Consider the following 27,866-nt stretch of genomic DNA (forward strand, 5'->3'; position numbering starts at 1 on the left):
GGCTATTCAGTTTTCTGTAATACCAAGCTATATAACACCCGATCCTCCCTGCAGTAGAACTACAAGTCCAAAAAGCATGACCTGCCAGTACACAGGAGTTTATAGCATACATAACTTCCTAGCCGGCTGCGATCAGCCGCTCGCATTCCAGACCTGAGACAGGTGCAAGCAGTGGAATCCTCAGCCAGCTGCAGCCCCCACCTCCGGCTTATTACCTCCGGGGAGAGACGGTTCCTCTAGTGTTGGTGGAGCAGCCACTATGGAGAGCGCACAGAAGTCACAGAGTGAAATACTGTGTGACAAGGAGCCAGAAAGTGCTACGTCCCCTCCCCTGGTGACTGTGCCTTCCCTCTGCTGTGACAGCCTGGCTCTCAGGGAATTGTGCTGTGTAACTGCTGTCCCAGAACCTCCTGATCTGGCCAAACAAGTGCCAGGGAGGGGGATCAACAAGAAAAACAGGGACAGTTACTCTGACCCCACATGCACAACCAGAAGGATAAGGATTGTACTTTACAGTGAGAGTCTCCCTGTCTACAAGAAGGCTCTGTAGCACTATATTAAAGCCTATTAAATGTGCTTGGATGCCACTGGTGCAAAACAAAGTGATCTGTACGCAATTTCTGACCAGCTTTTATTCAGAAGCTACAGAGTTCAGTGAAATACAATGAAGTTCTACAAAAACGTTGAGTTTATGCGCACAGGAACTTGCTGGAAGAAAATCGTGATAGAAGGAATTCTGAGTTTAGGAACCGGGAGTCGTCCTGCACATGCGTTGAGTGCGGGAGGGATCCGATTAGAACCCTCTCTCAAGGAGAAACGCTGAGAGAAGCCCATAGGCTTCTATAGGGTAATCACATCTAAAGATGGCGATGCATACCGCATCCAAGCTCCGGAATGTCTCATTCCGGAACTTGGTGCATATGAGAAAAGCGGGCAAACTGCATTTGCGGAGGTGTGGCCGCAGTTTTAGCATTGCTGCAACTCGCCCTAAAAGAGACAATTAGCAGGCTTCTAGCTTATTGTTATGGAGAGGACAACTTTTTCTCTGTGCTCTAAGTAGAATTATTATATATGGGTGGAATTCAATTGTTTGTGACGCCGACAGCCAGTAGATGGCACCCACTGGAGCTATTCTATTGTAGCTCTGTTCAGGCACGAACAGTTGCCAGCGCCTGCATTTAAGCTTGCCGCCCCCCTGGGTGGCGAGCTAAAAGGAGTGAAAAAGTCACCCGTTTGAGCGCTCAAATAGGACTTTTTGCTTCATGCCCATTACTTTGGTTGGGTTTTGCTGCTTTACGCAGCTAAACCAGACTTCTCTGCGCACAAAAAATACCCAAAAAAGAACAATCGAATATCACCCCGCAATCTCCGATCACTTTTGACCGAGATCGGGTGCACTATAACAATCGAATTCCGCACTATGAGCCCAAGCACTAGGTGCTGTGCACCCTGCCCCTCTACCCTCCCCTTGTTTGAGGTTGGTACTATAATAAAACGGCTGCCCTTTACCTTTACAACAGTTTGGCTATTAAAGATCTGTGCCTAATAAAAAAGAATATTGGCAGGCACGACTACAGTTTTAAGATGAAAGAAAAAGAAAAAAGGGCTTGTGTCCAAAATGATAATTTTGTGATGGATCCATTTGAAAAACGTAGGGCAGAAACGGTTGAACCATAAAACGGAATAGATCGCGGTAGCTATATAATTACCTAGTCCCAGCACGAACGACACCAGAAGCTGAAAGCAGGTGGCAAAAGTGCAAGGTGGGAGAAACGGGAGTATTTCAGAACCCAGGGCTCAGGTATTATCCTGCATACAAGCAGGTTTTTGATTTTTAGAAGTGTTTGTAAATATGCCCCATTATTTTTAAACATCCATAAAGGGTAAATGCACTGTGTAAATGGTACATCTGCGCTCTCCGATTTTTGAAATAAATGATCACAGAACAAGCGGAAATACCCACAGGTGGACACATTTTCCGGTCATATTTTAGGTCAAAATATTTGAGTAAGTGTAATACAGTTTTGCTGCCATCGTAAATCCCTAGAATATATTTTGTATTTCGCACAAAATTACCTCCAGTGTCATTATGCCGTAAATGCAGATTACACAGGAACTGCCCAGGTGTACGAAACAGATGGATAATTACAGAAAATGGGCTCTTGCACAAGCCTGCCCTAGGAGACCCATCACCGCCACATCAGTGAATGAGGTACGAGGTGCAGTTATAACACAGGCTGTTATCATGGAGTCCGTTCTTATTTTTATCAAGACTGACATGACAGATGCATTATTTTAAAGAAACACCTCAATATTACGGTAGGGTGGCTGCCTGACTTAGTATGCCAGAAAAGATGAGTGAGTGTTGCCATAGTGAATCTCCGGATAAAGACCAGATGCCCTCTTTCTGCCTCTAAGGAGGGGGGGGGGGGGATTAAATTATTTTGTGGGTGGCTACTGGAGCAATTCAATTGTTCCCCCTCTTAGGCGTGTGTACATGGCCATTAGTCCTGCAAAGAGGCTAAACCATCTAAAATACTTGTCAGGGTGCTCAAACTCCCATGAGACTGTAGACAATAACTTTGCTAAAAGACTTAATTGAGGCACGAGGTACACAGTGTCTCTTCTACTACCATCTTTGACAAAGCTACTCCGTGTAATCCATGCTATTCAAAGCACACATTTGTCACAATAGTTTAACCACTAGTTGGCACTGTTCTACCTACAACTATGGATCAAATGTTAATTTGCCTTGGACAACTAAGCAATATGTTGCATGGATGCTCACAGACCATGTGAATAAATATCGCTGCAATCCAGATTAAAGAAATAAGTAATAGGTTTCCATTCTAAAAATTGTGCATCTTTCCTGCAAATAAAATGATCAATATTTGAAATAAGTATGGTATATAGTATGTAAGCTATATAGGGAAGTAAATCTAAAAAAGAATTTCAAAAAGGCACAAAGGCAGGAAGAGCATACAATCGCAAAAAAACAAATGGATTCAAGATCCTTAATGGTTCAATTGTTTGCACACAAGCAGGTACTGTTTAGCTAAAAACTGCACCATCCTGTTACCTCCTCCGCCCCCACCTCTCCCCCTCCTCCTAAATACCAACAGACCTTTCTCCTTCACTTTAAAAATGAGTCTGTAATTCCCAACTTAGCTGCAGTTAATCAAAGAGGCCTTTCATCCCATAACTACCTGGGTCTGACAAGTACATTTTATGGTCCTGAGAGAGTGTGCAGAACAGGGAGTTGTGTGAGGGGAGATAAATTAAGGAGACTCCCTCAAGGGTCATGTAGCAATAGTGGCAACCACAAATTAGAGGATTGTACAAGGTAATAGGCTAGAAGCCTATTACAGGTTTAAGTGGGTGCGAACCAAGGGTGATGACTTTGTTACAGTTCAGGCCATTTACCCATGTAAAACAATCGTGGATGTCAACTGGACCATATAGTTAAGACAAATTAAACCCAAAAATAAAAAATGTATTTCAAGGATGGCAGTAAATCGGGATGCATTACCAGTCACGGACTGTCAGAATGTTGGGATCATAGGAGCCACTTATAGCCAGGGTCTGTGGCTTACCGACATCGCTACAACCCTTAACATCAGGGGTTAATCAGGTTTGTTAGCAAACCAAAAAAACCACAGTAATGGGCAAAACCATGTGCACTGCAGGTGGGGCAGATGTAACATGTGCAGAGAGAGTTAGATTTGGGTGGGTTATATTGTTTCTGTGCATGGTAAATACTGGCTGCTTCATTTTTACACTGTATTTCAGTTTGAACACACCCCACCCAAATCTAACTCTCTGCACATGTTACATCTGCCCCCCCCTGCAGCTCAACATGGTTTTGCTCATTAGTGTGCTTTTTTTTTTTTTTTTTGGTTTGCTAACAAACTTAAATAAGGCCCATACACATTTATACTTGATCATCGGTCATAGAACATACTAGGAATAACGGATAAATAAAAGCTAAAAAGAGAGAGCCACTGGCCAGACTACAATGATGAAAATGATCAATGTGTTATGCGTAATAAATATAACCGTCAATTGAGAAGCTTTATTCTACAAGACAAGGCCCAAAAGGCTTTACATTCAGCGGGTCTAATCTTTATTATTTTTTTAATACTATGTTAAATTTATCAGAAAGTCCTTAGTAGAGGAGCAGGGATGTATCCATTGATGGGATATAGTCATTAGGTCGACATGGAAAAAGGTAGACATGAGTTTCACATTTTTTTTTTTCATTTTTTCATACTTTGCGATCCACGTGGGCTTACGATCGGGGATAGTAACCTGTGCCGTGCGCAGCGGTAGCAGAGCGAGGCACCTTGCCCAAAGCATGGCGAGCGAAGCGAGGGGACATGGTGCACTAATTTGCGTTCTCCGTCACTATACGAAGAAAACGACACCAAAAACAAACAAAAAAACTCATGTCGACCAATAGTGGTCGACCTATTGACCCATACTCCCATTGACTTGAAAGTACATTCTGGGTTATAGAAGTTGTTGCATTTGTCAGGAAAAAACCCAGCACATTGATACTAAATTAACAAGTGAAAGCTACAGTACAGAAAACACAACACAAAACCAAAACAAAAACAAAATACAAACAAAACCAAAAAACAAATAAAAAACAAAACAAACAGGCAATATTTACTTCTGTAAAATGTAATACAATTAAGTTTGCAGGTACAGGGAAATGTTTTGTTACTTTTGTTACCCCTGTTTACTCCTCATCTTTAGAATTGGTACGAAAGTGAATGGGTGCATCGGGGAGAGAGAATTAAGAGCATAACAATGATTTGCATCACAGAAACATCATTCACTTTCAATAGGTCTTAGAAATTGTTGTTTTGTGTTGAGATGGGAACAAGTGTGAAATCAATGAATGGCATTATCCCCCCAGGCTCCTTCCCCCTCAATGGCTATTGTAATGTACATATTTTTCAGTGCTTTCCAAATTGGAAGGACCCACACCACAACTCCACGGGAAGGGTCCAATCCAGTCAGGACCCTGCAGGGCTATTTACTATTATAATGGAGCAGAGGGCAGGAAGAACTTCTGCAAATTAGCTCAATTGTTTAAAAAACGTGAGTAAAGTCAATTTTAGCCATAATTACATCTTAATACCTCTATCACAGCTGCAGTCTTGTTCAGGCTGCGGCAGACAATCCCAATGGGAAGCTTATTGAAAAAGGATCAACTTGGTATAGACTGGGCAACACAACGCGAATGGGGTGTTTCAGTGAGAGCTAGTGCACTAAGCTCACAGCAAACAGTCTTCTTACTATGAGTCTCCTTTTATGTGTACACTTGTTTTTATATGTCCCTAATAGATTGTATGAGACGACTGGAACACCTTGATATATAGGTATTGGAGCAAGGCACCTTGCCCGGAGCATAGGGATCGTAGCAAGCCTGCTAGGGTACACGTTTCCACTACTTTGGCTCAGATATGGTTAAATATATAACATAAAAACCAAAACTTGTGCCGATCATTTTCATGTTGACCCTTTGTACCTTGTAAATGGCCAAATCTGCCCAATTTAAATTGCTTGCAAAGCTCCTGCTGTTTCCCGAATACCGTAATTTTCAGATTTCAAAAGCTTAAAACAGCTATCGGAATTCTGTAGGGCTTAAAGTGGATTACGGTTGTAAACGCGGGCTGGTATCGGGAGAGTGCTGGTCTCTCCATAGCGTCAGCGGGATCCTGGCTTTAAGATGCCCGGTGTGGGTGGAGGGTTGGGGCAAGAGCAACGAAGCCCCTTGCGAGCTCGGTGGTGACCTGCGCTCGCCCCATGTTCAGTTCCACGAGTGGAATAGTCCCTATTAGTTGGCATGGTGACTGTAGGGATTGTGAGGGGGCGGAATGTAGGTGCTGGCATTGTGACCGGCGGTCAGGACATAAGGACATCCCGTAAATGCTGTTCAGACTAATATACGGTATGCAAAACAAAATGCTTTTTGCACAACGCGCAGAGGTTAAATTATACATTGGAAAGTACCAGCCAAACCTCTGAAGGAGATTCTATTTTATTTTTTGTGGTCAGGGTAAAAAGGTGAACGCACAGAACAGCAGCCCGGCGCGTCAGACTACACATCATGCTGCAGCGAGACGTACTCGGACTCCGGATTCATTCTGCATCCCCGTGTCGCTGTGTATGAACTTCCCTTCCTCGAAGATGGAACGGCAACGCTCCAAGGGCCTTGTGAGCAGTGGAGGGAAGGAGCTGATGGGGCATTTGATCAAGTGGTTTTGCACTTCAGCCAGTCACTTTGGAACGCCTGACTTCCTGATACATTGCTCCCTCTATACAACCACTACCCATTTATTTTCAACTCTCCGTACACATCCCAGATTTACTGCTTTGGGGAGAAGAGACTTAGAAAAAAATAAAAATGACGTGCGCCGACAGCCTGGGCAAGCATTGGCATTACTACCCGCTATATCAACACATGCAATTATCTGGAAGGTAATGAAGCTTTAATCTAATTTAAAAAAATGGCAGAAAATAGCAAAGGTTACGTTGCCAGACATTACCTCACAAAATGCCCATTTTCTGATGCATTAGTAAATAGAAATATAATAAAATATAAGATCACACAACTATATAAAATTGACGGTTATATGAAGATCACATTAAATTAGACCCCACATCATGAACTTTTGGGGTCTATCACAAATGGGTACAGTTATAACAAGTTATTTTTGTCTTCTAAAAAAAAAAAAAACCTCTGCCATTGGGGTATAAAACCAAAGGGGGATACACACCTAGAGATGTGTGCTGAGCGATCTATCACAGACCGATCAGCACACATCTCTCCCCCCACTCAGCACAGCGTGTTGTGTGCTGAGCGAAGGTGGGGGGGAAGGGGGTGTAGAACGCTCACTTCACACGGCGCTGAAGTGAGCGACCTGACCTGCTAGATTGTGGCTCAATCTATCACCGGCGATAGCGATGCGCGCGGCCGAGCATCTCTATCGCTGGAGGTTATACACACGAGCGATCCGTGCTTCATTTCTCAGCAATCTAGTCTAATCTCTCTGTACCGCCCTTAAATCTCCTTAAATCTATGAACTAAAGGAGAAAAAAAAAAAAAAAACATGGGGCTTTGACAAAAAAGTTGGCCCTGCCAGGCTGTGGGCCCCGCAGGAGTTGCAATGCCTACAACTATGGTTGTCATACCGTTGGCTCCCGTTCTAACATGTGGGGTAACTTTTCCTGTAGTCTTAGGAGGGAATTCAATTAGCAGCACCGGAGGTATTTTTAGCTGGGAATACCTCACGCGAAAAGTCCCTGCATTCAAACCTAAAAAACCCCCCACAAAATTAGGTCGCATGTGGCAAAAACAACAAAACAAAAAACCATTGCTTCCACAGTGTACGCGGAATCAGTGGGTTTCCACTTGTTAATCGTGTTTTTTTTTGGTGCGGGGAAAAGGCTATTTAGTGTAATAGCTTTTCCCCCGTGCCACAGGGATTTTTAGCGGCAATTAGTTGTGGGCTAAACCCCCCCCCCGTTTAATTGAATACCCCCTTATTGTTAAGTTGCATACACACTGGGTGTTTTTGCCCAGCGTGTATGCACAGTGATGATTGCTGACATCGCAGGGCTGGAAATCGCTCAGTGCATACACACTGAGCGCTTTTCCCCGCTGCCCAGCGAGGTGAGCGGGGGTGAACGGCTTTATATAGCAGGATGTTATGGAAAGCCATTCACCCCGCCGTTCATTTGCTGGTGATACCAACAGATGAACGGCGCCCGCTGGCGGTGAAGTGGGGGCGCTCATCGCTGGGGCAGACACACTGGGCCGCTTTGAACTGAAAGCAGCTCAACACACCGAAAGTGATCTGCTTTCAGCTCAAAATCACCCAGTGTGTATGGGCCTTTAGTTTTGCAGACTAGAGACTCTCGTAGAATACTCAGTTTTCAGCACCGTGCTAATGGTGCAGTTTAATACGCATGCTTGTCCTAAGCGCCAAACCGTGGTGCCAAGGTACCAACAGCAGGAAATGGAGCTTTGTCCAGCCTAATGGGCCCCTACACACTGCGGGATCCGCCGCCGAGCTGCCTGACCGCGGATACGGGCGACCCGGCGGCATGGAAGGGAGGGGCAATGACGGGGGGAGTGAAGTTTCTGCACTCCCCCCCCGTCACCATAGCAGTGCAGGCAAATATGGATGAGATCGTCCATATTGGCCTGCATGCACAAGCGACGGGGCACCAGCGATGAACGAACGATGGGCCGCGCATCGTTCATCATTGCTGCCTCCACACTGAAAGGTAAGAACGGTATCTTGTTCATTAATGAACGAGATCGTTCATATCTTTCACTCATATTGCCCAGAGTGTAGGGCCTATAACTCAAGCTAGACAATGAATGCAGAAGACTTAACAGTTGTTATTAATTGCTTGGGGGCTCATCTTAGCAAATCTAGCAGTATAGCTTACTAAGGAGTCATGATGTTCCTTAAATAGCCTCCACTATATCAAAAATACAGTGAAGTCGAAAGTACTCATACACCCATTTCCCATGACAAGAGGGAACAGTGCACCAGACCGACATCAGTTCTACATTTGGTAATAAGAGTATCTCGGAGCAGCACACTTACAATACATACAATTCACAGACGCATACAATGCTGAGGATTACAGCTGGGAATCCAAAGACACAAAAAAAAAAAAAAAGGAATCTGGTTTTGTTTGGGAGCTGGTTTGAAATACATTACAGCAGACCTTTTTGTTAGACACCTTTCCCATGAGCCAGGTATAAAATTCTAGGCAGCTGCGGAAACCATTGTAGGACAAAAGGCTTGACGAATGCAATACATACTGGGAACATGTGGGCAAATTCCCCGTGTGTACAGCGCAGGCTGGTATAAAAGCAAACACCGGGGGTCAAAGCCTTCAACACTCAGGAAAGGCTAATTAACTAGATTTAGGAGTGAGTAATGATTTCTTTTCAACAGCGGGTCATAGATTATATTGTTCCAGGGACCAGGTGAGTCTCTAACACGACATCAAGACTGAATAGTAGCTCACGGTATCACTGAAAGGCAGCTAATGATGCGTAAGAGGATGGATTGGTTTCACCACTCATGGCATACAATGCTCAAAACACAAACGGGAGGGGAGCCCTACATATTATACACACTCATACATAAAAACACACATACACACACACATATATATAGCAAGTGTGTGTCAATAGTTTGGGGTGTAGTATGGCTGACCGGCGGTCAGCTTACCGACACCGGGATCCCGGCAGCATACAGACGCCGGGATCCCGGCGGGGAGGGGCGAGTGCAGCAAGCCCCTTGCGGGCTCGCTGCGCTCGCCACGTTGTGGGCTCGGTGGCGACCTGCGCTCGCCGCGGGTTCTATTCCCACTCTATGGGTGTCGTGGACACCCACGAGTGGAAATAGTCCCTGTTGGTCGGCATGCCGACCATCGGGAAAGTGAGCAGTCGGGCTCGTGGAGGAGGTCATGTGACTGTCGGTCAGTTGACCGGCGGTCACATGAATACCACCCAAATTTGCTGTCTATATGAGTTGTGCATACACATAATTACACCCAATTTGCACCAAGTACAGGGTTGGCGCAAGTTCTTACCGATAACTACAATGGCTATGAAAACAAGCTGGGTGGTTAACCATAAGTGCATACGGGTCAATACGCGCATTTTTGCTCTGTGCATGCAATGCAGAAGCAAGAACAGGTGATTTGCTCTCAGCTTCGCAGTGACCCCACCTAGATAGTCCTTCACTTGGGCAGACACAAGAAAGGCAAATCACGTCCAGCCAAAACGCAAGTTTTGCTTTGCACAGCTTAGAGGTGCACCCGACAGCTTGCGTAACTGGCCGGTATGTGCACAGATAGGCGTCACGGTGATACCGGAGAGTGATTGCATACATGTTGTTCTATGTCGGGCGTAATGCCGATATTCGCGCAAAAGGTCAATGTTTTTAATCTGTGCTGGAACTACATCCCATGCTGTTCGTGTACAAAGCATCAGGACCAATTGAGACGCACAGATTCAAAATGCATTGAGTGTTGCTGGACAGCGGCTACTCACATAGGAGTACAGTCTTATGGGAGAGTCCTGGGCGTGTTGCTGAAACAGTTTGCGAACTCAGGTGCTCAATCGCTCACATCGGAGGCCATAGTAAGACGGAAAATCTGCACCTAGCATAGGGCTGATGCAAATTTTTCGATGGTGGCATAGAACACCACACATGTGGTATTTGAACGTCTAAATACGCTCAAAGTGGCGTCTCAGTCCTTGTACAATCACGGCTATACACCAGGGAAGGGCTTGTAGCGGTATCTGCATAAAGTCACAGATGGGCAGCTGGCAATAGACGCGGCTTTCTGCGATATAAAAGATCTGCCATAATTAGATAGTTATTAGGTCGACTCCATTTGTTTGACATGCATTAAGTTGACAGGGTCAAAAGGTCAACATGGAAATAGTCAACACAAAACAGGGTCAACAAGAAATGTTGACCCAAGATTTTTGGGTGTTATTCTCTGTTTCATGATATGTGACCACATTATTGCAAACGTATACCCTTGCGGTCTTGCTACACAAGCCACTCTTCAGGCAAGCTGCCTCTCTCCGCTCGCCAATCATAGTCCATGTGGATGGTAAATGAAGCAAAAGTTGAAAAAAAAAGATGTGAAACCCCCCCAAAAAACTTGTGTCTGTCATGTCGACCTTTTGAATCTGTCAACCTTAAGCACAGTCTACCTTTTGACCATGTCGACCATATAGTATTGACCGTCTATCTATACATTGGAACCCCCTCAGAATATACGACATAACTGATGGCGCTAGCCACCAGAATAATGGTAAACAGCCCATGGTCATAGGAAAAACAAACATTAGACAACAGTTTTCCCTCTGTTCCAACACACACCAAATATCCTGGAGTGCCAGACTACCTCCCCAACCTGTTAATGATCTACAGCCACTAGTTAATGTTTAAGAGATAATTCCAGCAGAGTTGCACATGCAGTTCTATCCTGCAGATAAATCTCAGGCCGGCCAAAGTCCACCTTAAATCATAGCAGTATCTTTTGCTGGATTATGCGGTGCCTATAATATCTTGAGGATTTAGACAGGCTTTGACAGAGTTTAAGTGATATACCCTTGGATAAACTTGTTGCAGAGTCCTTGGTGTGACCTTGGCTATAATGTTCTGATCTAGTCCTGAGCCTCAGGTGTTTCTAAATTACTATTTGGAGGGGGGAGGGCAATGTTTTTGGCTCACTGAAACGCAACAGTGGAATCAGTCAGCTGTATGGAGACAATTGCAGGCAGACACGTAGTTTCTTTATCAAGAAGAGTTATGTAGACATAAAGATAGATAATGTGACTGGAAAATCAACACGTTTTATGTATTTATATGTAGTCATAACTAGTTTGAAAGGAAACTGTAAAATACAGAAGAAATACAACAGGAGAACCGGATACACTGGAACAGCAGGAACACTACATTCAGGCTGCTTCAGCAAACGTTTAAAATACAAAATATTGGGCAAATTTACTAAAAAGTCGATAGAGCTGGTTTTCTATCACCGCAAGAGAGAAAATCTTATCTCCATGATTTACTTAGAAATTACCTCCAGCGCAGCGGATAGTTAAATATATAATAAATCGGAGGATTTCGACCCCAATCCGAAAGTATGCCCAACAGGTCACTGGGATTTCTGTGTAGAAACAGGTTAGATAATTACTGACAAAGCAAAACAGACTTCCTCACCGGTACATGATTAAAGAAAACCCAGAAAACATGACCTGTGTCAAAGAAAGCACCGCAGTAGCCTCTGTTACATAGGACCTTTACCCTTAGCAAAAAGACCCCTATAATGTTAAGGAATCTATATACTGAACTGTCCTCAACGAAACGGTAGTATAAACCTGCCGTATTTGTGGCACATTCCACACCAAGTCTTGGCGACACACAGGTCAGGATGGGGGGAACGTTATTCCTAGATGGCAGTGCAGCTCTGTGTAGATTTCTCTACAGGTGTCCTTGCACTTTTACGATTAATCTAGTTCTTTAAATCCAGAAACCCATCTTAATTATGGGAAGCTTGCATTCAGTAAAAACCTGGATAAAGTACATATACAATGTGGAACCTCCCCCTTTATACTGCTACCAACCTCTTTAACATTATAGCACACTATACAAGTCTTCCGACTGTCAGAAAAGACCAGGGCACTGGTAATTTCTGATGACAGGCACAGAAATAGTGCATCTGGCTGACAGCGATGACCTTTGGCAATGCAGCCCACGCTCCTGCTTAGCAAACGCTGACAGGGAAGCTGGTTCTGTTTTCTATCTTTACTTCTTGCATTTATGCCAATCTTACATTTGCCATTTTGGGAAATCTTTCACAGGCTAATGACACGGAATCATTCTATAATAGGACATTCTAGTAACTATTCTCCTTCAGGGGTAGAGTTATCAAAGCTTGAGAGAGATAAAGTACCAACCAACCAGATCCTGTTATTTTTCAGACTTGGGGCGGGATGTACTAACCTCCCCGGCCGCGTTATCTGGCTTTTGTCAGCGCTCCTTGTGTTATCTCCGCGGTTACTGGTATCCTCTCTGCTGCCCGGCGCTACCCGTTGCTCCCCCACACTCAGTCTTTTTTCCTCCTCTCACTGCCGTCCGCCTCATCACCGCCGCGGCCAAGTTCTGCACTCTCCGTAGCGCTTGGTCAGCGCTGCGCTCCCCCTGCCATTTGCACACGCGCACTTGTGTCAGCTTCCTGGCATGCCATGTATCCAGTAGTTCCTGTGTAATGTGGGGGAGCGCAGTGCTGACTAAACGCTACGGAGAGCGGAGGACTCAGTGGCCGCGGGGGTGATGAGGCGGACGGCAGTGAGAGGAGAAAAAAAAAAAAAAAGAGACTGGGAGTGTGGGGGAGCAACGGGTAGCGCCGGTCAGCAAAGAGGAGACCAGTGACTGCGGAGATCACACAAGGAGCGCTGACAAAAGCAAGATAACGCGGCGGGCGAGGTTAGTACATCCCGCCTCCAGGGATTCATTTACTAAGCCTTGGATGGAGATAAAGTGGACGGAGATAACGGACCAGCCAACCAGATCCTAAGTTACATTTTTTCCGTGCCGCTATAACACTTCCTGCTTCGCCTCATTACCGAGGCAAAGCAAGAAGCGACATCGACAAACAAGATGTTAGTACATCTTGTCGAACTCCCCCCTCCGGCGATGCCCCCTGAGCACGCATCGCTTTACTCCAGTGCTGATGCGCTGTGTCTCCTTCCCGGCCGGCTCCAGTGCGCATGCGCGGTATCTCGCTACTCACGCACTCCAGAGAAGGCACCCGCCACAGGCATCACCACTTGAATGGGCATCGCCACCCGCAGGTGTTGGAATGATCAGCGATGCTGACCGTTCATTCATTGCCCACACATATCAGCCTGCTATCTATTAAATAGCAGCGTTGATATGGATAGGGGTGCATAGTGCCCCTGTCACTGTCCCCGCACCGCCAGTGTCTTACATGGGGGAGAAGCTGTATCAGCGTACAGATACCCTGCAATATGGGGGAAGAAGCAGTAATACATTTACCCCCCAGACTGTATGTAACATGGCAGTTAGGAGCGGATTGGCTAGTCATTTCTCTCCGGTCACTTTATCTCCATCCAAGGCTTAGTAAATAGACAGTACAGTCTGTAACATGGCAGTTAGGAGCCGATTAGTTGGCACCTTCCTCTGCAGCTCTTAACTGGCATGGTCAGATCACATGCGACCGCACCCCCACCCCCCCTCTGTGTCCCCCAGTTTTTGATGATGGGGATCCGTTCTGCAGATGTGCATAATATAATATATTTAAAAAAAATAAAAAATAAAATACTTTTTAAACTATATTAAATAAGAAAAAAAAAAACTATTTTATGAAAAATGTTGAAGGGAAAACTAGTCAGTTAAGTGGTTAATTGAAAAAAAGTAATTGCACACTTACTTGTCTGTTCTCCCGGTACTTAGGGGAGGAGTAGACCCAAGTTGCATATCTTATTTGTATCTTTTTTATGCCCATGCAACAAGATTTTTGCTTATTTGTTTATTGTTTTGTGTGTATCTATATTTTTTGTTATATATAATATTGAAGAGAGCTTCTACTCCCTGAATTACCAGCCTTATGTCTATTATACCCAGAGGATTACTTCCCATCTAAACAACAGACCACTACTGAATACAATGACCTTACATTCCATGTAATGGACTGGCAGGGGTGAAAGGTCTGATCTATAGCACATGATAACAAAGCAGGAGCAACTGTCTGGGATTGAATTAGATCAGCCACAGCTCACCTTCAAGCTGGACCCGTTGCAACCTGACTATTCTTAAATTAACAACAAGACCACCTCTAAATAGCTCCCGGAAGGATGATTGCTTTAGTCGCTGTCTGCTCAAAGGATCTGGGCTACAGGCCCATTAGCAGAAAAGAACACGGCCAAGAAAAAACACACACACACACACACACACACAGGTCCCGAAGGTTAGAAAGTGCCGGAGTGACAGAACACAAAACAATGTACAATAGAATCAGACCACCATGGGAGCCTTTCTATAACAATACCATTAACAAAAAGGTACAACAGGGAGTAAGAAATCCAATATTCTGAATGGGAAGAATAAAATATGAATAAAACGCTCTTCAGTACCACAAAAAGTGTCTGTCCCGGGAAAGCCAGGCCACATGAGATCCCTACCAGAGACTCCAGGCCAGTCCCTACTAATAAATCACGTCACCTCCATTCCGTTATGTAAGAGAAAAAGCACTGCAGCTGCTGTGGAACTACACAACCCAGCAATTTTGTGGACCAACACCATTCCATCCTATCAACTTGTGCCTCCTGAAGGCTGGCCAAGAAGGGCCTCTGTCCACTACTTCCCAATCGCTCCATCTCTTAGCACACTTCCCGTTGGAGCAGTACAGTATTTTTTAGCGATGAAAAACCCAAGAGTTAACACTGAGCAGATTGAAAGGGTTCTTTTTCAATTTCATACACATAAAAAGTTATGACCACTGACCGCAAGCAATGTCTTCCAACACCTTCTAAAAATACTCCGCTAAAGGAAGTATAAGTATTGATTATTACAGGTCTTAAAAAAAAATGTAGAGTGTCATAAACTTAAAGTTTTAAGTACTATAATGTCTCAAAAGATCGAGTGCACGCCTGCCAAAAAAAAAAAAAAAAGCAACATCTTTTTGTGAAAGACAGAAACTACAACATATACATCACCCAAATATCAAAACAATAGTCCACAAAAGACACCATAGAAGCCCCCTGCAGTAATTTGGCTCCTTTATCTAAAGCATTACTTTGCAACCCGCGTCCTCACCACCGCTGACCATGTAGAGAAAACCCGCTTCCAGTACTGGGGGACTATTTGACGTCTATAGCACGCAAATTACACCGACCACTCATTTTCCAATCAGGAGTAGTCCTGACAGTCTCATCGCCTATGCGCGGCTTTCCAAGCCCACAGACCGGCACATGCTGTAGAGCTCTCCAGGATGGCTGACCCTGACCGACAGAGTGGCACTTAAAGCAGGTGGACCATTAGTTTACTGTGCTCACACCAAACAGCAGAAAAACTTACAGGCGGCTGCGCAGCGTCGAAAGATGGGGAATAGAGGGACAAACGCAGCACCTAACAGAGTCTTCTTAAAAGACAAGTCTCTTCTACCTTTGAAATGATTCATTACACGTACACCATGTACAGAAAGGGTTAAGTAGCACCGACCATGTAACGTCACTGCTTATCCATGCAGAGCCCTGCAGCACTGCGGAGCAATCACATTTGCCAAGTCGCCCCCTTCTGAGAAATAATTCATGTTTCAAAATCAAAAATCCATACGGATGCACTAGGAGAACTAAAATGTGCCTTGTCCTATGAAAACTGTTAACCACACGGCAATACATTACACATGAACTTTTATTCCGTCTAGGACGGGTTAACCACTTTAATGCCAATACGTTGACAGGCTCTCCACCTAGCGTCAATGTACGGCTCTGTTTCCATGGCAACGTATTACAGTCTCTTGCTGTACAGCCCCAGAGACCCCTGTTTTGCAGGGACCGGCTTCTGCGCGAGCCTGATCGATAGACTGTAGTCTCCCATTTCTCAGGAAAAGTATATAAATGGATGTCAGTCTGACAAGCTACCATTGTCAATAAACGGTGTATAAAATGTTAACTAATGCAATAAAGTGAAGACATAAAAAAGAGTTTCCTCATTACTGGACGACTTGTCAAGCAAGCAACATCCTCTCATTTCCCCCCAGCCCAATGAGAGCAAACAGTTCCTGGAAAAATCCATCCAATGTCAACATTAGCCAGTTTTCCAGTGGCTAACAAGTGAAAGGTTGCCCTGTAATATGTATAGACAAAGGGGTCAATTCTATTCGGCAACTAATGAATAGCGCCGGGAATTAGCTCCCGACGCTATTCAATTCAGCTAAAGTTAAGTCGGCGATGTCCCGTTCTCGCCGACTTAACAGGTAGTTTTGTCGGGAGAACGGGCATTCTCCGACTTAACTACCCGGCGCGAGGCTGATTCCCGACAGAATCAGCCTCGCGCCGGCCGCGAGGCAGCACTTTTGTCGGGTTTATTCTCTCATCCCCCGGGGATGAGAGAAGAATTCCCGACAATTGCGGGCAACTAGTAGCAGAATTGAATAGCGTCGGGAGCTAATTCCCGGCGCTATTCTTTAGTTGCCGAATAGAATTGACCCCAAAGATGGCTAACCTGTGTAAAATACAGAGTTGCTATAATATATTCACATAATTAACTACTTTCCATAGTGTAGCCTGGGAGTCTCCTATTATGGTTTGCATTGGATTGGTGCAGTAGCTGGGTGGGTCCTTGCTGTCTAGTGTCATTCTACACTACAGGACATTCCAAAACTCAATATCAAAAGATTGCCCAAATTTGAAGGCCTGGTCCTAAAGGGATACAAAGTAACTTGCCGCTAGTGTTCCCCACTGTAAAATCTATACATTAATTTTTTGCCCAATTAAGAAAAAATGAAATGATGAGGCAAGCTGCATTTGGCTTTTAAATGAAAGAGTTAAAGTTAGACAAAACACATTCACCCAGGTTCGTTACTTCAAAATAACCCAACCACCAGTATTGTGAGAAATTTTTTTTGCAGCAGAATATCATAGTGCAAATAAATAGGAGCAATGGTCACAGTTACATTCATTACAAGCAAGGTTTTATTGGGGACATGTATCAAACCTTTGAGAGAGATAGCAACCTGCGTCGAACTGCAATTTCATAGATGGAGCTGGAAAAATGAGAGTTAAGCTTAATGACTGCTTTGGGCAACTTCTTCACTTTTTCTCTCCAAGGTTTGATACAACTCCCCTACAAAAGGTAATTACTGGGGGGGGAAAAAGAAAAAAAGAAAAGCCAATGGATACGAAAGTTCAATTACTTTTACTGAGCAAGTCAGGGCATCAGATTAATGGTCGGATAGTAAACACGACCCATTTACTTTCTCTCTGACTACTTACCACAATCTCAAGACTCTTAATCCAAATCATGCAGCTCATAAACTTTGCCTAACCTACACCCTCCCCTCCGTCACCCCACATTGTAATGTCAGTCAGTGACAGGTAAGTATGGTTAAAAAAAAAAAAAAAAATGAGACACTCCTTAATCAAAGGAAACAATTGCAATTGTTCAAGTACAGCACCTCAGCCGGTGCACAATAAAATAGACGGAATGACTAAGAACACGGAGTTAAAAGCACTTACTTACTACCGAGGGCTAAGGAACAATGGCTAGCATGTAATATCCAATTCCCTTCAGATCCATCATAACCAAGTACCAGGTAGAATAATACTTATTCGTTCCAACCCAGACTAGTGTTACAAGAAAAAAATAATTATAATAGTATTAAAAAAAATGGATTCTGTAACAGTCAGAACATTTGTTCTTATTCTGCCACCACAGAGAAGGTTGTCAAAAACTTGTAGTTCTCAAACGATTGTAATAAGTGAAAGTCATGCCGATTTTTACAGAAATTCATCAAAGTGTTAAAATAGCCATTTAGTTACACCTTAAGAACATAGGCTGACTTCGGGCACCCAAACATAAGATGTTCAGATTGTGGGAATAAATGCAGGTCGCAGCTTGCCTATGTGTGAGGTCTGTTGATCAACAAACGTAAAATACATACTACAGGACCAGTATATCGGTAACTCGGCGGATGTGGGTCCCTTCAGTGTAGAAGCTTATTCACGAATTAGTAGGGAACAACCTCTACCCAATACAAAGCTAAATTATTACTCAAGGCAGACACTGCAGAAACAAGACTTCATATCATAAAAAATATTATAATTATATATATATATATATATATATATATATATATATATATATATATATACACACACACACACACACACACACACACACATATACATACATACGGCAGTTTATATCCTATATTGCATCTTCGTAGCTAAAGGGAGAGAGGTATATCAAACCTTGGCGAGGGATAAAGAGGAGAGAGATAAAGTACTAACCAATCATCTGCTGACATTTTTCAAATAGCTTGTACAAGGGCAGTTAGAAGCCCATAATTTGGTACTCTCTCTCTCCAAGGTTTGATGCACTCCCCCCCCCCTAAGCGAGATGAATTAAAAGCACTGATAGAGATTTGCTTCTTGACTTTCCAAAAGGGTATTCACCACTAGTATCTACTAATTTTCATTTATTTGACAATGGCTGCCAGAACTTGAAAAAGTCCAATGCAATTTTGAATGAATTAACATGAAAAGTAGAAAAGTTACCCTACAGAAAGGATGAACTATTGCAAGAGGGTGTATGCGTGGGTGTATGAGCCTACCTATACAATGCAGAATTCATGGAAGCTGGAAGAATTTAAGCTTATTACTCAAATAAAAAAAATAAAAAGTTACAAAAAAATTAGTCTATAAATTACCTATATCACAGAAAAACCTCACCTAGTCAATAAGCTTCTTATGAAGACAATAATGAAACATACTAAAATAAACCACTATAATATGACAATTAGAAGTAGATCAATGTCATATGTCACCTGAAAGGCTCTCCGTGACTGCAGAGCCCTGTATCTGGGATTGCATAGTTTGCTGTACTGTAAAGCTCCCACAAGAAATATAAAATCTATAATTTAGGACAGCCATGCCTTTTGGTCTTGCAAGAGGAGGAGGAGGGGGGAGGTGAGTTCACTGTTGGTGGGTAAATAACAGGAAGGCATAACGTATACAAATGTACGTTGGTGTCAAATCCTGTGAGCAATTCGCCATGCAGCAATCGGTTTAGTGTCACCCTTTATGACAGTACCAAGTAAGGTTTCATATTGAGAGTATTGCAGAAGAACTCTAGCAGGGTAAAATTGGGGTGCAGAGAAGCTTTACACTGAGCACATACAAGCTCTCAATTCATGTTGTGTCGTCTGCTAACCTCAAGCCTCCAGCCTCCTTTACGTATTTGAAAATGCTCATTTTACGGGCTTCCTCTTCTCTCATTTACACTCAGCAAACATCTGTTTTTAAACTGGTCAAATGGCTGGAGTTCTACTACGCCTGCCGTTTATTCACACCAATGTTAAAAGAAGAGATGTCTGAGCGAGCACTTGTAAATGCAAGTTCGTTTCTAGAGAACGCCAAAGCATTATGTTTGGGTGGTGTGGCACTGACAACTTCTAGAATTAGATGTGCACAGAAACTTGTAAAAAAAAACAAAACAAAAAAAAACACACAATATTCCAATAAGAGATGATACAATTACATATACTGTATAACAGGCAGGGCTGCTGCCCACCTGTTAAATGACTACACTGCCCCTAGTGGTTGTAAGAAAAAACACAGGTTGTCCCCACCATTATTCGTGTGAAAGAAAAACAGGTCAGGAAAGGGGATGAAATAATCATCTTGCAATTATGTGTTCACATCTTATCAGACACTCTCTGGAACTGTGAGTAGAGTGCAACACAAAACACATACTCTTGTAACAGGTATTTATCGCTCACGGATACTAGTACAATAGACAGCTCGCACAGACTACAATCTCAACCAAAAATGTGGTTTATGATTTTTATGCCACAGACGCATGCTTGGGGTTCTTTGGGATTTTTTTTTGTACTCATCCATTGCTTTAAGATTTAATTTTTAAACGTCTTACAGATACACGCAAAAAAGACAACGGCGCTTATTTGGGTGACCTAAGCTACAGTATGAAGCTACAATTCCTGCAATGTGAAAAAAACACAAACAAAATAAAAAAATAAAAAAGTTTGGACTATTCAAGTCTTACCGTTGAAATTCCGTAACACAGGTGCCTGAAAAGCAGCGTCATTTTGAGGTGTAACACACCTGAGGTGCTTTTCACTTAATTACAACTTGTAAACCTCTCCAAGCAAAGGTGGAAGACACTAATCCAATAGAGAAATGGTTCCCAAACTCATTCCTCAAAGCACCTAACAGTCCAGGTTTTAAGGCTATACACGATTAAGCACAGGTGACTTAAGTAGTACCTCCATCAGTTTGACTGTACCATATAAGCTTAAAGAATGGATATCCGTAAAACCTGGACTGCTAGAGTACCTTATGAATCACTGCATTGGATATGACATTAACAAATGTATGTACAATGAATTTAGGGTTAGTAAAACGGAGAAGGAAATATGCAGTTAGTGCCGAGTATCATACAAATGATAAATGCAGTATTCCAATACAAGTGCTCAGTTACAATATCCAAGGCAGCACAATAATGAAAATAAAATCACTTTCTTTACACGAGGTGCACAGAAACAAAAATGTAAATATATACAGCTTTCTCCTATGCATCCACAGCCGTTACATGGCAACATAGGAAGCCCGTCTTCCATTCTACCAGTACGGCAGTAGTGTTCACACTATTCAATCACATACATAATCACGCTTCATTGTATCAGATTCTCCATACTGTGCTAGCATCATGCACAGAAACACCCGCAGTTCATGCAATAGTGTATGAGGGAGAGACAGAGAGAAAATCATACAGCTACAGAGTAGGGAGAATGTTATACATCACTGGCTATCAATATGGTTGGCTACAGAGATTATACATACATACTGTACATACTCCAGGTACTTATAGGCTTGACGCAACATCCAACAAATTTTCATTTTTGCAACCAAAACTGCAACGATTTAGAAGGATTACATAATCTGAGCAGAACATAGGGCTCTTGCTTATTTAAACCAAAAGCTAGTATGTAATTATACATAGCCTACTGAATTACCGCTCAGCTGAATGTTCTGACGGCAGTGCTGGGCAGGGATGGAGAGGGGTGGGGAGAGGGCACCGTACAAGGCAGAGGTAACAGTTTGGGGAAATGGGGTTTGATACCTCCTATGCACTGAGATGGAGGCTGTGTGTCGTCGATACAACAAGTGTTCAGTGGCTCTCTGCTACATCACTGAGGCTGGCCGAAAGTCTCTCCCACACACACTAGCTCTCCCGCAGTCTCTGATCTTTCTTCCGATTTTAAAACACGTATTTTAATTCAAGGAGCAAGACTGTTAGCTGTATTTTCACCATCTCATTTTATTTAGAATTTATTTGTTGATGTTTAGAGGGGGCGGGGGTCTTATGTGGGTGCCCCTTTAATCAACATTAAATCTATAGCATACATGTTTTTTTTTTTAATCTATAAGTCATGCTGGAAAGCTGCAAGATCTATTTAACTTTTGTAAATGAATAGCTAGAAAGACAGAAAAAAAAAAAAAGAAAGGGAAGGAAGCATCTTTACTCTGAATAATCCTCTTTGCTTTATGCTACTGGCAGACATAGAACAGAAAACGGGCATGCCACTATTAGGCAGCCGCACTAACACAGCCTGACGCTGACTGCCGCTGAGCACAAGTGGAATGGTGTAGTCGCTAGATAATTGCTAGGCAAACTGATAATCATTATTTGGTATAAATCTAAGATTTTAGCCGAGGCACAAATTCCCCACCGTGCATGTATTCAAGTACCCTTTACATCGGCTGAGTTCGTTCCCAAGCATCGGAAATGAAGATGAAATAGGCAACAGCAAAAACAAATAACACGGAACCTTTAAAATATGGATCATAATAGGTTTGGGAACATTAAGTGTTAAATATATGCAGGAAGAGCTACTGTGATCAATACCTGCTGTGCTACGATCTCACTCCTGCATTGCATGCTCCGTACACGTATGCTAGCCAAAAAGAAAAGGAAACGGGATTAATAGAACAAGCCGGGAACATTTCTCTCCTTTGGCTTGGCTGAAAAACACAGCACGGGGAGGCTGGGCGCGAGCATCTTATTTCAGAGAAGAGAAGGAGATGCAGCGATACCCAGCCAGTTCTAAAGAGTCTGCAGCTGAGCCAGACAAACGGAGAGAAACTGTGACACAGACACAGAGAGAGGATGTGCGATTCCGTGCACTGACACAAAAAGCAAATGTGCGACCCCAGCCACAGACCAGCACGACAAACCACCCTGCGTTTTATCCCAGACATCATCACCGACATAGAGGATGAAGATATGGAATAAGTTACTTTGATATAAACCACTTCTTGGCAAATGCAGAATTATGACTGCAATCAATCTGCCCATGGCCGTAGAAGGCACGAAGCAATAGAAATTAGCCAAATCATTGACCATTGCAATAATAAACCCCAAGAAATAATATTTGTAATCTCATGAAATGCAGTCTTATTTTAAGTGAACAGGAAAGGGTTACAGTCTAACCTAAACTTCATCAAAAATCTCCCCTTGTGGCTTAGGTCTAGAGGTTTATTCCAGTCACACAAAATGTGTCATGAAATGGGGTAACAATCAGCAAGGCAGCAGTTACAATATATTGCACCTACCATTAATACCGGAGGTTAAAGAGAAGATCCTCTGCAAGCCACACACAAAATAAACCCTACGCATAAAACAGGAGCCAGTCACCCAACATACTAATATAGAGGTTTCAATAGGTTTCTCCAACGCTCTAAATAACGAGCCAGAACAGGAAAACATAATTCCAAACTGGAGCAGAAAAATATAAATAAAAACACAAAACACTTCCAGCAGTTACAAATGACTAAGCTACCAATGCATACGTACACACCATGCACAAATTAGTTGCAATGAGATAATTGAGTATTCCTGCAGTAATCCCGGCATGTCTAATTGATTGGGTTATGTTTTTATCTTCGTTATCCAATGCAAAGTGTCTTGATAAGGCAACACTTGCACGGTGCATATGGAATGGGCATAAATCGCAGGAAAAGCGCACTCCGAGATAAATCAGCCACAGCTGCAACAGACACTTATTAAGGGAGGGGATTTGGGCAGCGCCACCGTTTCTCGCCCATATGTTTGCGTGCCCCCCCCCCCCCCCCCAATTCACTGCTCCATCTGTGTTGTGCCCACATATCCATTACCTTTATAATAATGGCACAGATCTGGTGCATACTCTTAAGTGCCAAGTCATAGGAAATGTTTATGACAGCCAGGCTGGCTTATTTTAATGACAGTCGCTGATTAAATAAGACTTTTAGCCAACTTGCCAGTGGGTAATGTAAAGACTGTTAAATACAGAAAGACATAAAACATCTGATATTACGCAGCAGCTTGTCCAATGAAGACACAAATTAAAGGAATAAGGGGGGGGGAGAGAGAGAGAGAAAGTTGCATTGCAATCAGTAAGGGCGGATGGGCTCTTCAGTGATGTACTGGTAGTGGAATGGTATTAATACATCCAGAGATGGAAGCAGTGCAGTCTGTCTGCCCATTGCAAATAAGCTCTTGCAAGAAAGCCCCCCCACTACTCCATCCCACTCCCACCCAGGCAAGACCAGCTGTGTCAGAGCTCATAGGACACCTGCAGGCATCTCCACAAAGTCTCTTGCAGGGATGGTGCAGTCGTGCTCCCCGCCACCGGGAGTACAAAGCCTCGGGAGGCACGGAGTTCTTTTTCACAGCTCTGGTACGCAGGCATCCAATCTTCCTGTGTTATAATTCCACGAACCACAAGTGTCCATCACCATGCAGCCTGCGTACTCAGTGCAATGGATAGCCACCTACCAGCAGCACTCTACACAGGTGCATACAGCTCAATTACAACCTCCGACTCCCATGCCACCGGGATGCATTGCTTAGCAGCATCTGTGTATACAGAGCTATATACTCAGCTATTCCTATATATATCTACACATCATCTCTCCCTACAGTGTCTATGTACACATATTATACTTGCACTACAGTGGTCATCTACCCAGTGTAGGGTCTGAATCTCTGCAGAATCCTGCACTCGTTTCTGTCTGATCTGCCACAGCAGGCACCACTTCACACTGAATAACATATATTATATATATATATATATATATATATATATATATATATATATATATATATATATATATATATATATATACACACATACACATGCTCCACATCACTGGGGTGCAGCTCCTCCAACGCAGGGAAGCATCTCACTTAATGTTACATGTAATGGATGTTCTCCAGCCACTACCCCTACAGATAGCCAGCAGTGGGTCTGGCACTGTGCAAAGCAGAGTGGAAGTAACATGGGTTTCCCGTTGCCGATACCCCCAATCAAACATATCACTGGACATCACTACCCCTGAATAATAATAATAATAATAATAATCATCATCACCACAGGGGAGAGGGGAGGGGGGGCTGCTTCCAATATCAACCCTTTCACAAGTCTACAGGCAGATCTCGACTGCCATCTGTGCCCCCAACCCCAGTGCCCACCACAGAGGTGCCAGGGAGAGGGGCAGTGTGGGGATATTTGCAGCAGCTGGAGGAGCATCTCCCCATTCCTACTCTTGTCTTACAGGGCTCCCTCATCCCTAGTCCTGCTTGGCTGTACTGAGTGTATATATATATATATATATATATATATATATATATATATATATATATATATATATATATATATATATATATATATATATATACACACACACATACATCTTTTCTGAACCTACACCCCCACACCTCTCTGGGTTGCATTCTCTCCCACCCCAGCTGGTATCCCTCGGGGCTGACGCCCAGGCACAGCATGGGGTGCTCCCAGGGATGGCACTCATACCACCCAGCACCCCGCCTACCCATCCCCTCCACTTCTGCGGAGCGCCCCAGCACCTCCCCAGGAGCAAACATCTGGGGGCTCCCGACACATTCTCCAACTAAGTGCCGGTGAGAGTGGCACTGTAGCAGCAGCAGGCACAGAGCACTGCCCGGGCTCCTTACCTGGCTCCCCAGCTCTCCTCCAGCCGCCGCTCCTCATCTCCGCTGCTCCGCTCCGGTCCCCGCTGTCACATCCACCCGGGGAGACCAGCGATAGAAATCACAGCAGCAGCAGCAGCCCAGCCAGCGCCAGCGATAAGCGGGCAGGAGAAGTTCTGCCTGCCGCCCCCTCCCGGCTGGCTGCGATTGATGAGTAGTTCCGCAATGGGAGCAGCCAGCGGCAGCAGTAGCAGCAGAGCCCCGGCCGCCGTCCCGGTGTGCAGCAGCAGCCGCCGTGTACTATGTGTATGAGCAGCAGCTCTAGTCTCCCTCTCCTCCAGCGCCTGTATACCGGGGGAGGAGCTCCTGATCCTTATCACATCCAGCAGCAGCACTCAGCAGCAGCATCTATAATATCCCCTCTCTGTGTCTCCCAGTGCAGTGCTGCTGTGTGTGTGTGTGTGCTGCTTGTTGCATGCCTCAACTCTCTGCAAATGTGAGTGTCAGCTCCCCTCTCCCTCTCTCTGTGGCTTAGCAAACAGGGGAAGGGGGAGCCAGCAGCCCCTCCCCCCTACAGGACTTGTTTCATCCATGCTGAGGGGTGGGGGGGTATAGAGAAGACAGACAGGAAAAAAAGGAAGAAATATAATTTCATTGCAATATTTAAGAGTGTTACCATCACTGGCTGACTCTGCAGCACTCTCATGTTGGGGGTGGGAAACACTCTCACACCAAATGGACGTGGATCATTTGCAACTACGGCGCTCTTATCAGTTCAAGATATTATGAGATTGCGTCAGTGACGTTGGCGAACATTGTGCGACACGACAAAACACACACACTTATATATATATATACATACAGGACCACACAGAGGATTGTATATATATACATATATATATATATATATGGAGAAAGATTGGCTGCACTCTCAGGACTTGATAAGCGTAGAAATTATGAAGGCAATTGCAGCCTATCGGTCATCAACGTTTCAGTTTTATTATAAAAACTTTCGTCTACATATATATATATATATATATGGTCCACAGTAGCAGAAGTTTGGACGGCGGCACTTAGGGGTACATTTACTAAGCAGTGATAAGAACGGAGAAGTGAGCCAGTGGAGAAATTTCCCCATCAACCAATCAGTAGCTCTGTATCATTTAATAGTATGCAAATGATAGATGTTACTTCAGTGCTGATTGGTTGCCATGGGCAACTTCTCCACTGGCTCACTTCTCTGCTCTTATCACTGCTTAGTAAATGTACCCCTTAGGGAGTGAATGATAATGGATTTATACTGATGTATATACTGTGTAGGCTTTAATTCATGGCTCCTTTCAACTATATGTAAAGCCGCCGGCACACACATATATATATATATATATTATTATTTTTTTAAATAGATAGATAGATAGATAGATCATGTATGGCCCGGCACTCCTCCTCTGAATATAGCGCCCCGGTGCCCTCAGCAACACTTGTAGGTAGTCGGGAAAAAAGACTGCGGCACTCAGGGTCTTGTATTGGTGTAAAGATGTATTAGAAATACATGACAGAGAACAAAATTATTTTTTAAATATATATTATTTTATATATATTAGGCCCCATGTACATTCATACCGCTTTTGCACCAACTATAGCGGGTCGCAGCTGGGAGCCCTGACACGGGAGCTACCCGGCTGCGACCCACGTCAGCCCCCATTTAGACCGGAGTCACCACACCGGCATATTGCCGGGTTGGTGACGTTGCTAGTGATGCGGCGGGGGCGGCGCTTGGAGATCAGATGAGATCAGATGATCTCCAAGTGCCGCCTGCACATAGAGTGTAAACGGGAAGCCGGGTCGCATCGACCCGGCTACCGTTTACACTGCACAGTTTGGCGGGTTGAACACGTGTTCAACCCCGCAAACTTCCTGAGCTGGAATACCGGCTCACTCGATCCAGACTATTCCAACTCGACCCTTTTACACCAGCCAGTAACACAGGTTATGCACGTTCATGTGCAATAACCCGTGTTACTAGCTGGTGGTGTAAAAGTGGTATCAGTTTGAGCATTTATCACATGCGCTTAATGCCTTAGGGGTCTATTCATGAATAAGTGAAAGAGTGGAGAAATGAGCCTGTGGAGAAGTTGCTAATGGCAACCAATCAGCTGCTCCGTACAATTGTATAGTATGCAAATTATAAATGTTACTTCAATGCTGATTGGTTACCATGGGCAATTTTTCCACTGGCTCACTTCTCCACACTTTTCACTGCTTCATGAATAGACCCCTTAAAATGCTTGGTGACTGCGCTATGAGGCCCACGGCCAGCAAACAACGTAAGCATATGATCCTGCACTGTCTGACAAGTTCGCTCGGCTACGATTCCGGCGATCAGAAGAGTTAACACTAGGTAAAACGCAGCGGAATTCTGCGATAACCTTCGTTAAGTACATAGATGGCTGTGATGCAAGGAAAGCTGTAAGAACGACGCTCTGTTATTACAGGACGGAGCGCAGGTTTTGTCGAGGCTTTTAACGAAGGCTGTTTTTATCCGAC

General features: G+C 44.0%; 1 protein-coding gene across 10 annotated transcripts in view; it reads right to left on the reverse strand.

Annotated features, from left to right (window-relative positions):
- The window catches only part of PCDH1 (protocadherin 1), a 375,594-nt gene that overhangs the window by 171,408 nt on the left and 176,320 nt on the right, over positions 1-27,866 (reverse strand). For 5 of the 10 annotated variants that reach the window (XM_063928548.1, XM_063928547.1, XM_063928554.1 and 2 more), the window contains exon 1: positions 22,943-23,111. The exons of 1 other annotated variant lie outside the window; for it this stretch is intronic. In XM_063928548.1, coding sequence (XP_063784618.1) covers positions 22,943-23,096 — 154 coding nt within the window. In that variant the 5' untranslated portion in view covers positions 23,097-23,111. Of the gene's footprint in view, positions 1-215; positions 413-22,235; positions 22,334-22,942; positions 23,112-23,187; positions 23,325-25,343; positions 25,849-27,866 lie in introns of those variants that run through there. 4 more of the 10 variants (XM_063928549.1, XM_063928553.1, XM_063928551.1 and 1 more) reach the window with 4 other exon arrangements.

Source organism: Pseudophryne corroboree, chromosome 6 (assembly GCF_028390025.1).
Source record: "Pseudophryne corroboree isolate aPseCor3 chromosome 6, aPseCor3.hap2, whole genome shotgun sequence".
NCBI lineage: Eukaryota > Metazoa > Chordata > Amphibia > Anura > Myobatrachidae > Pseudophryne > Pseudophryne corroboree.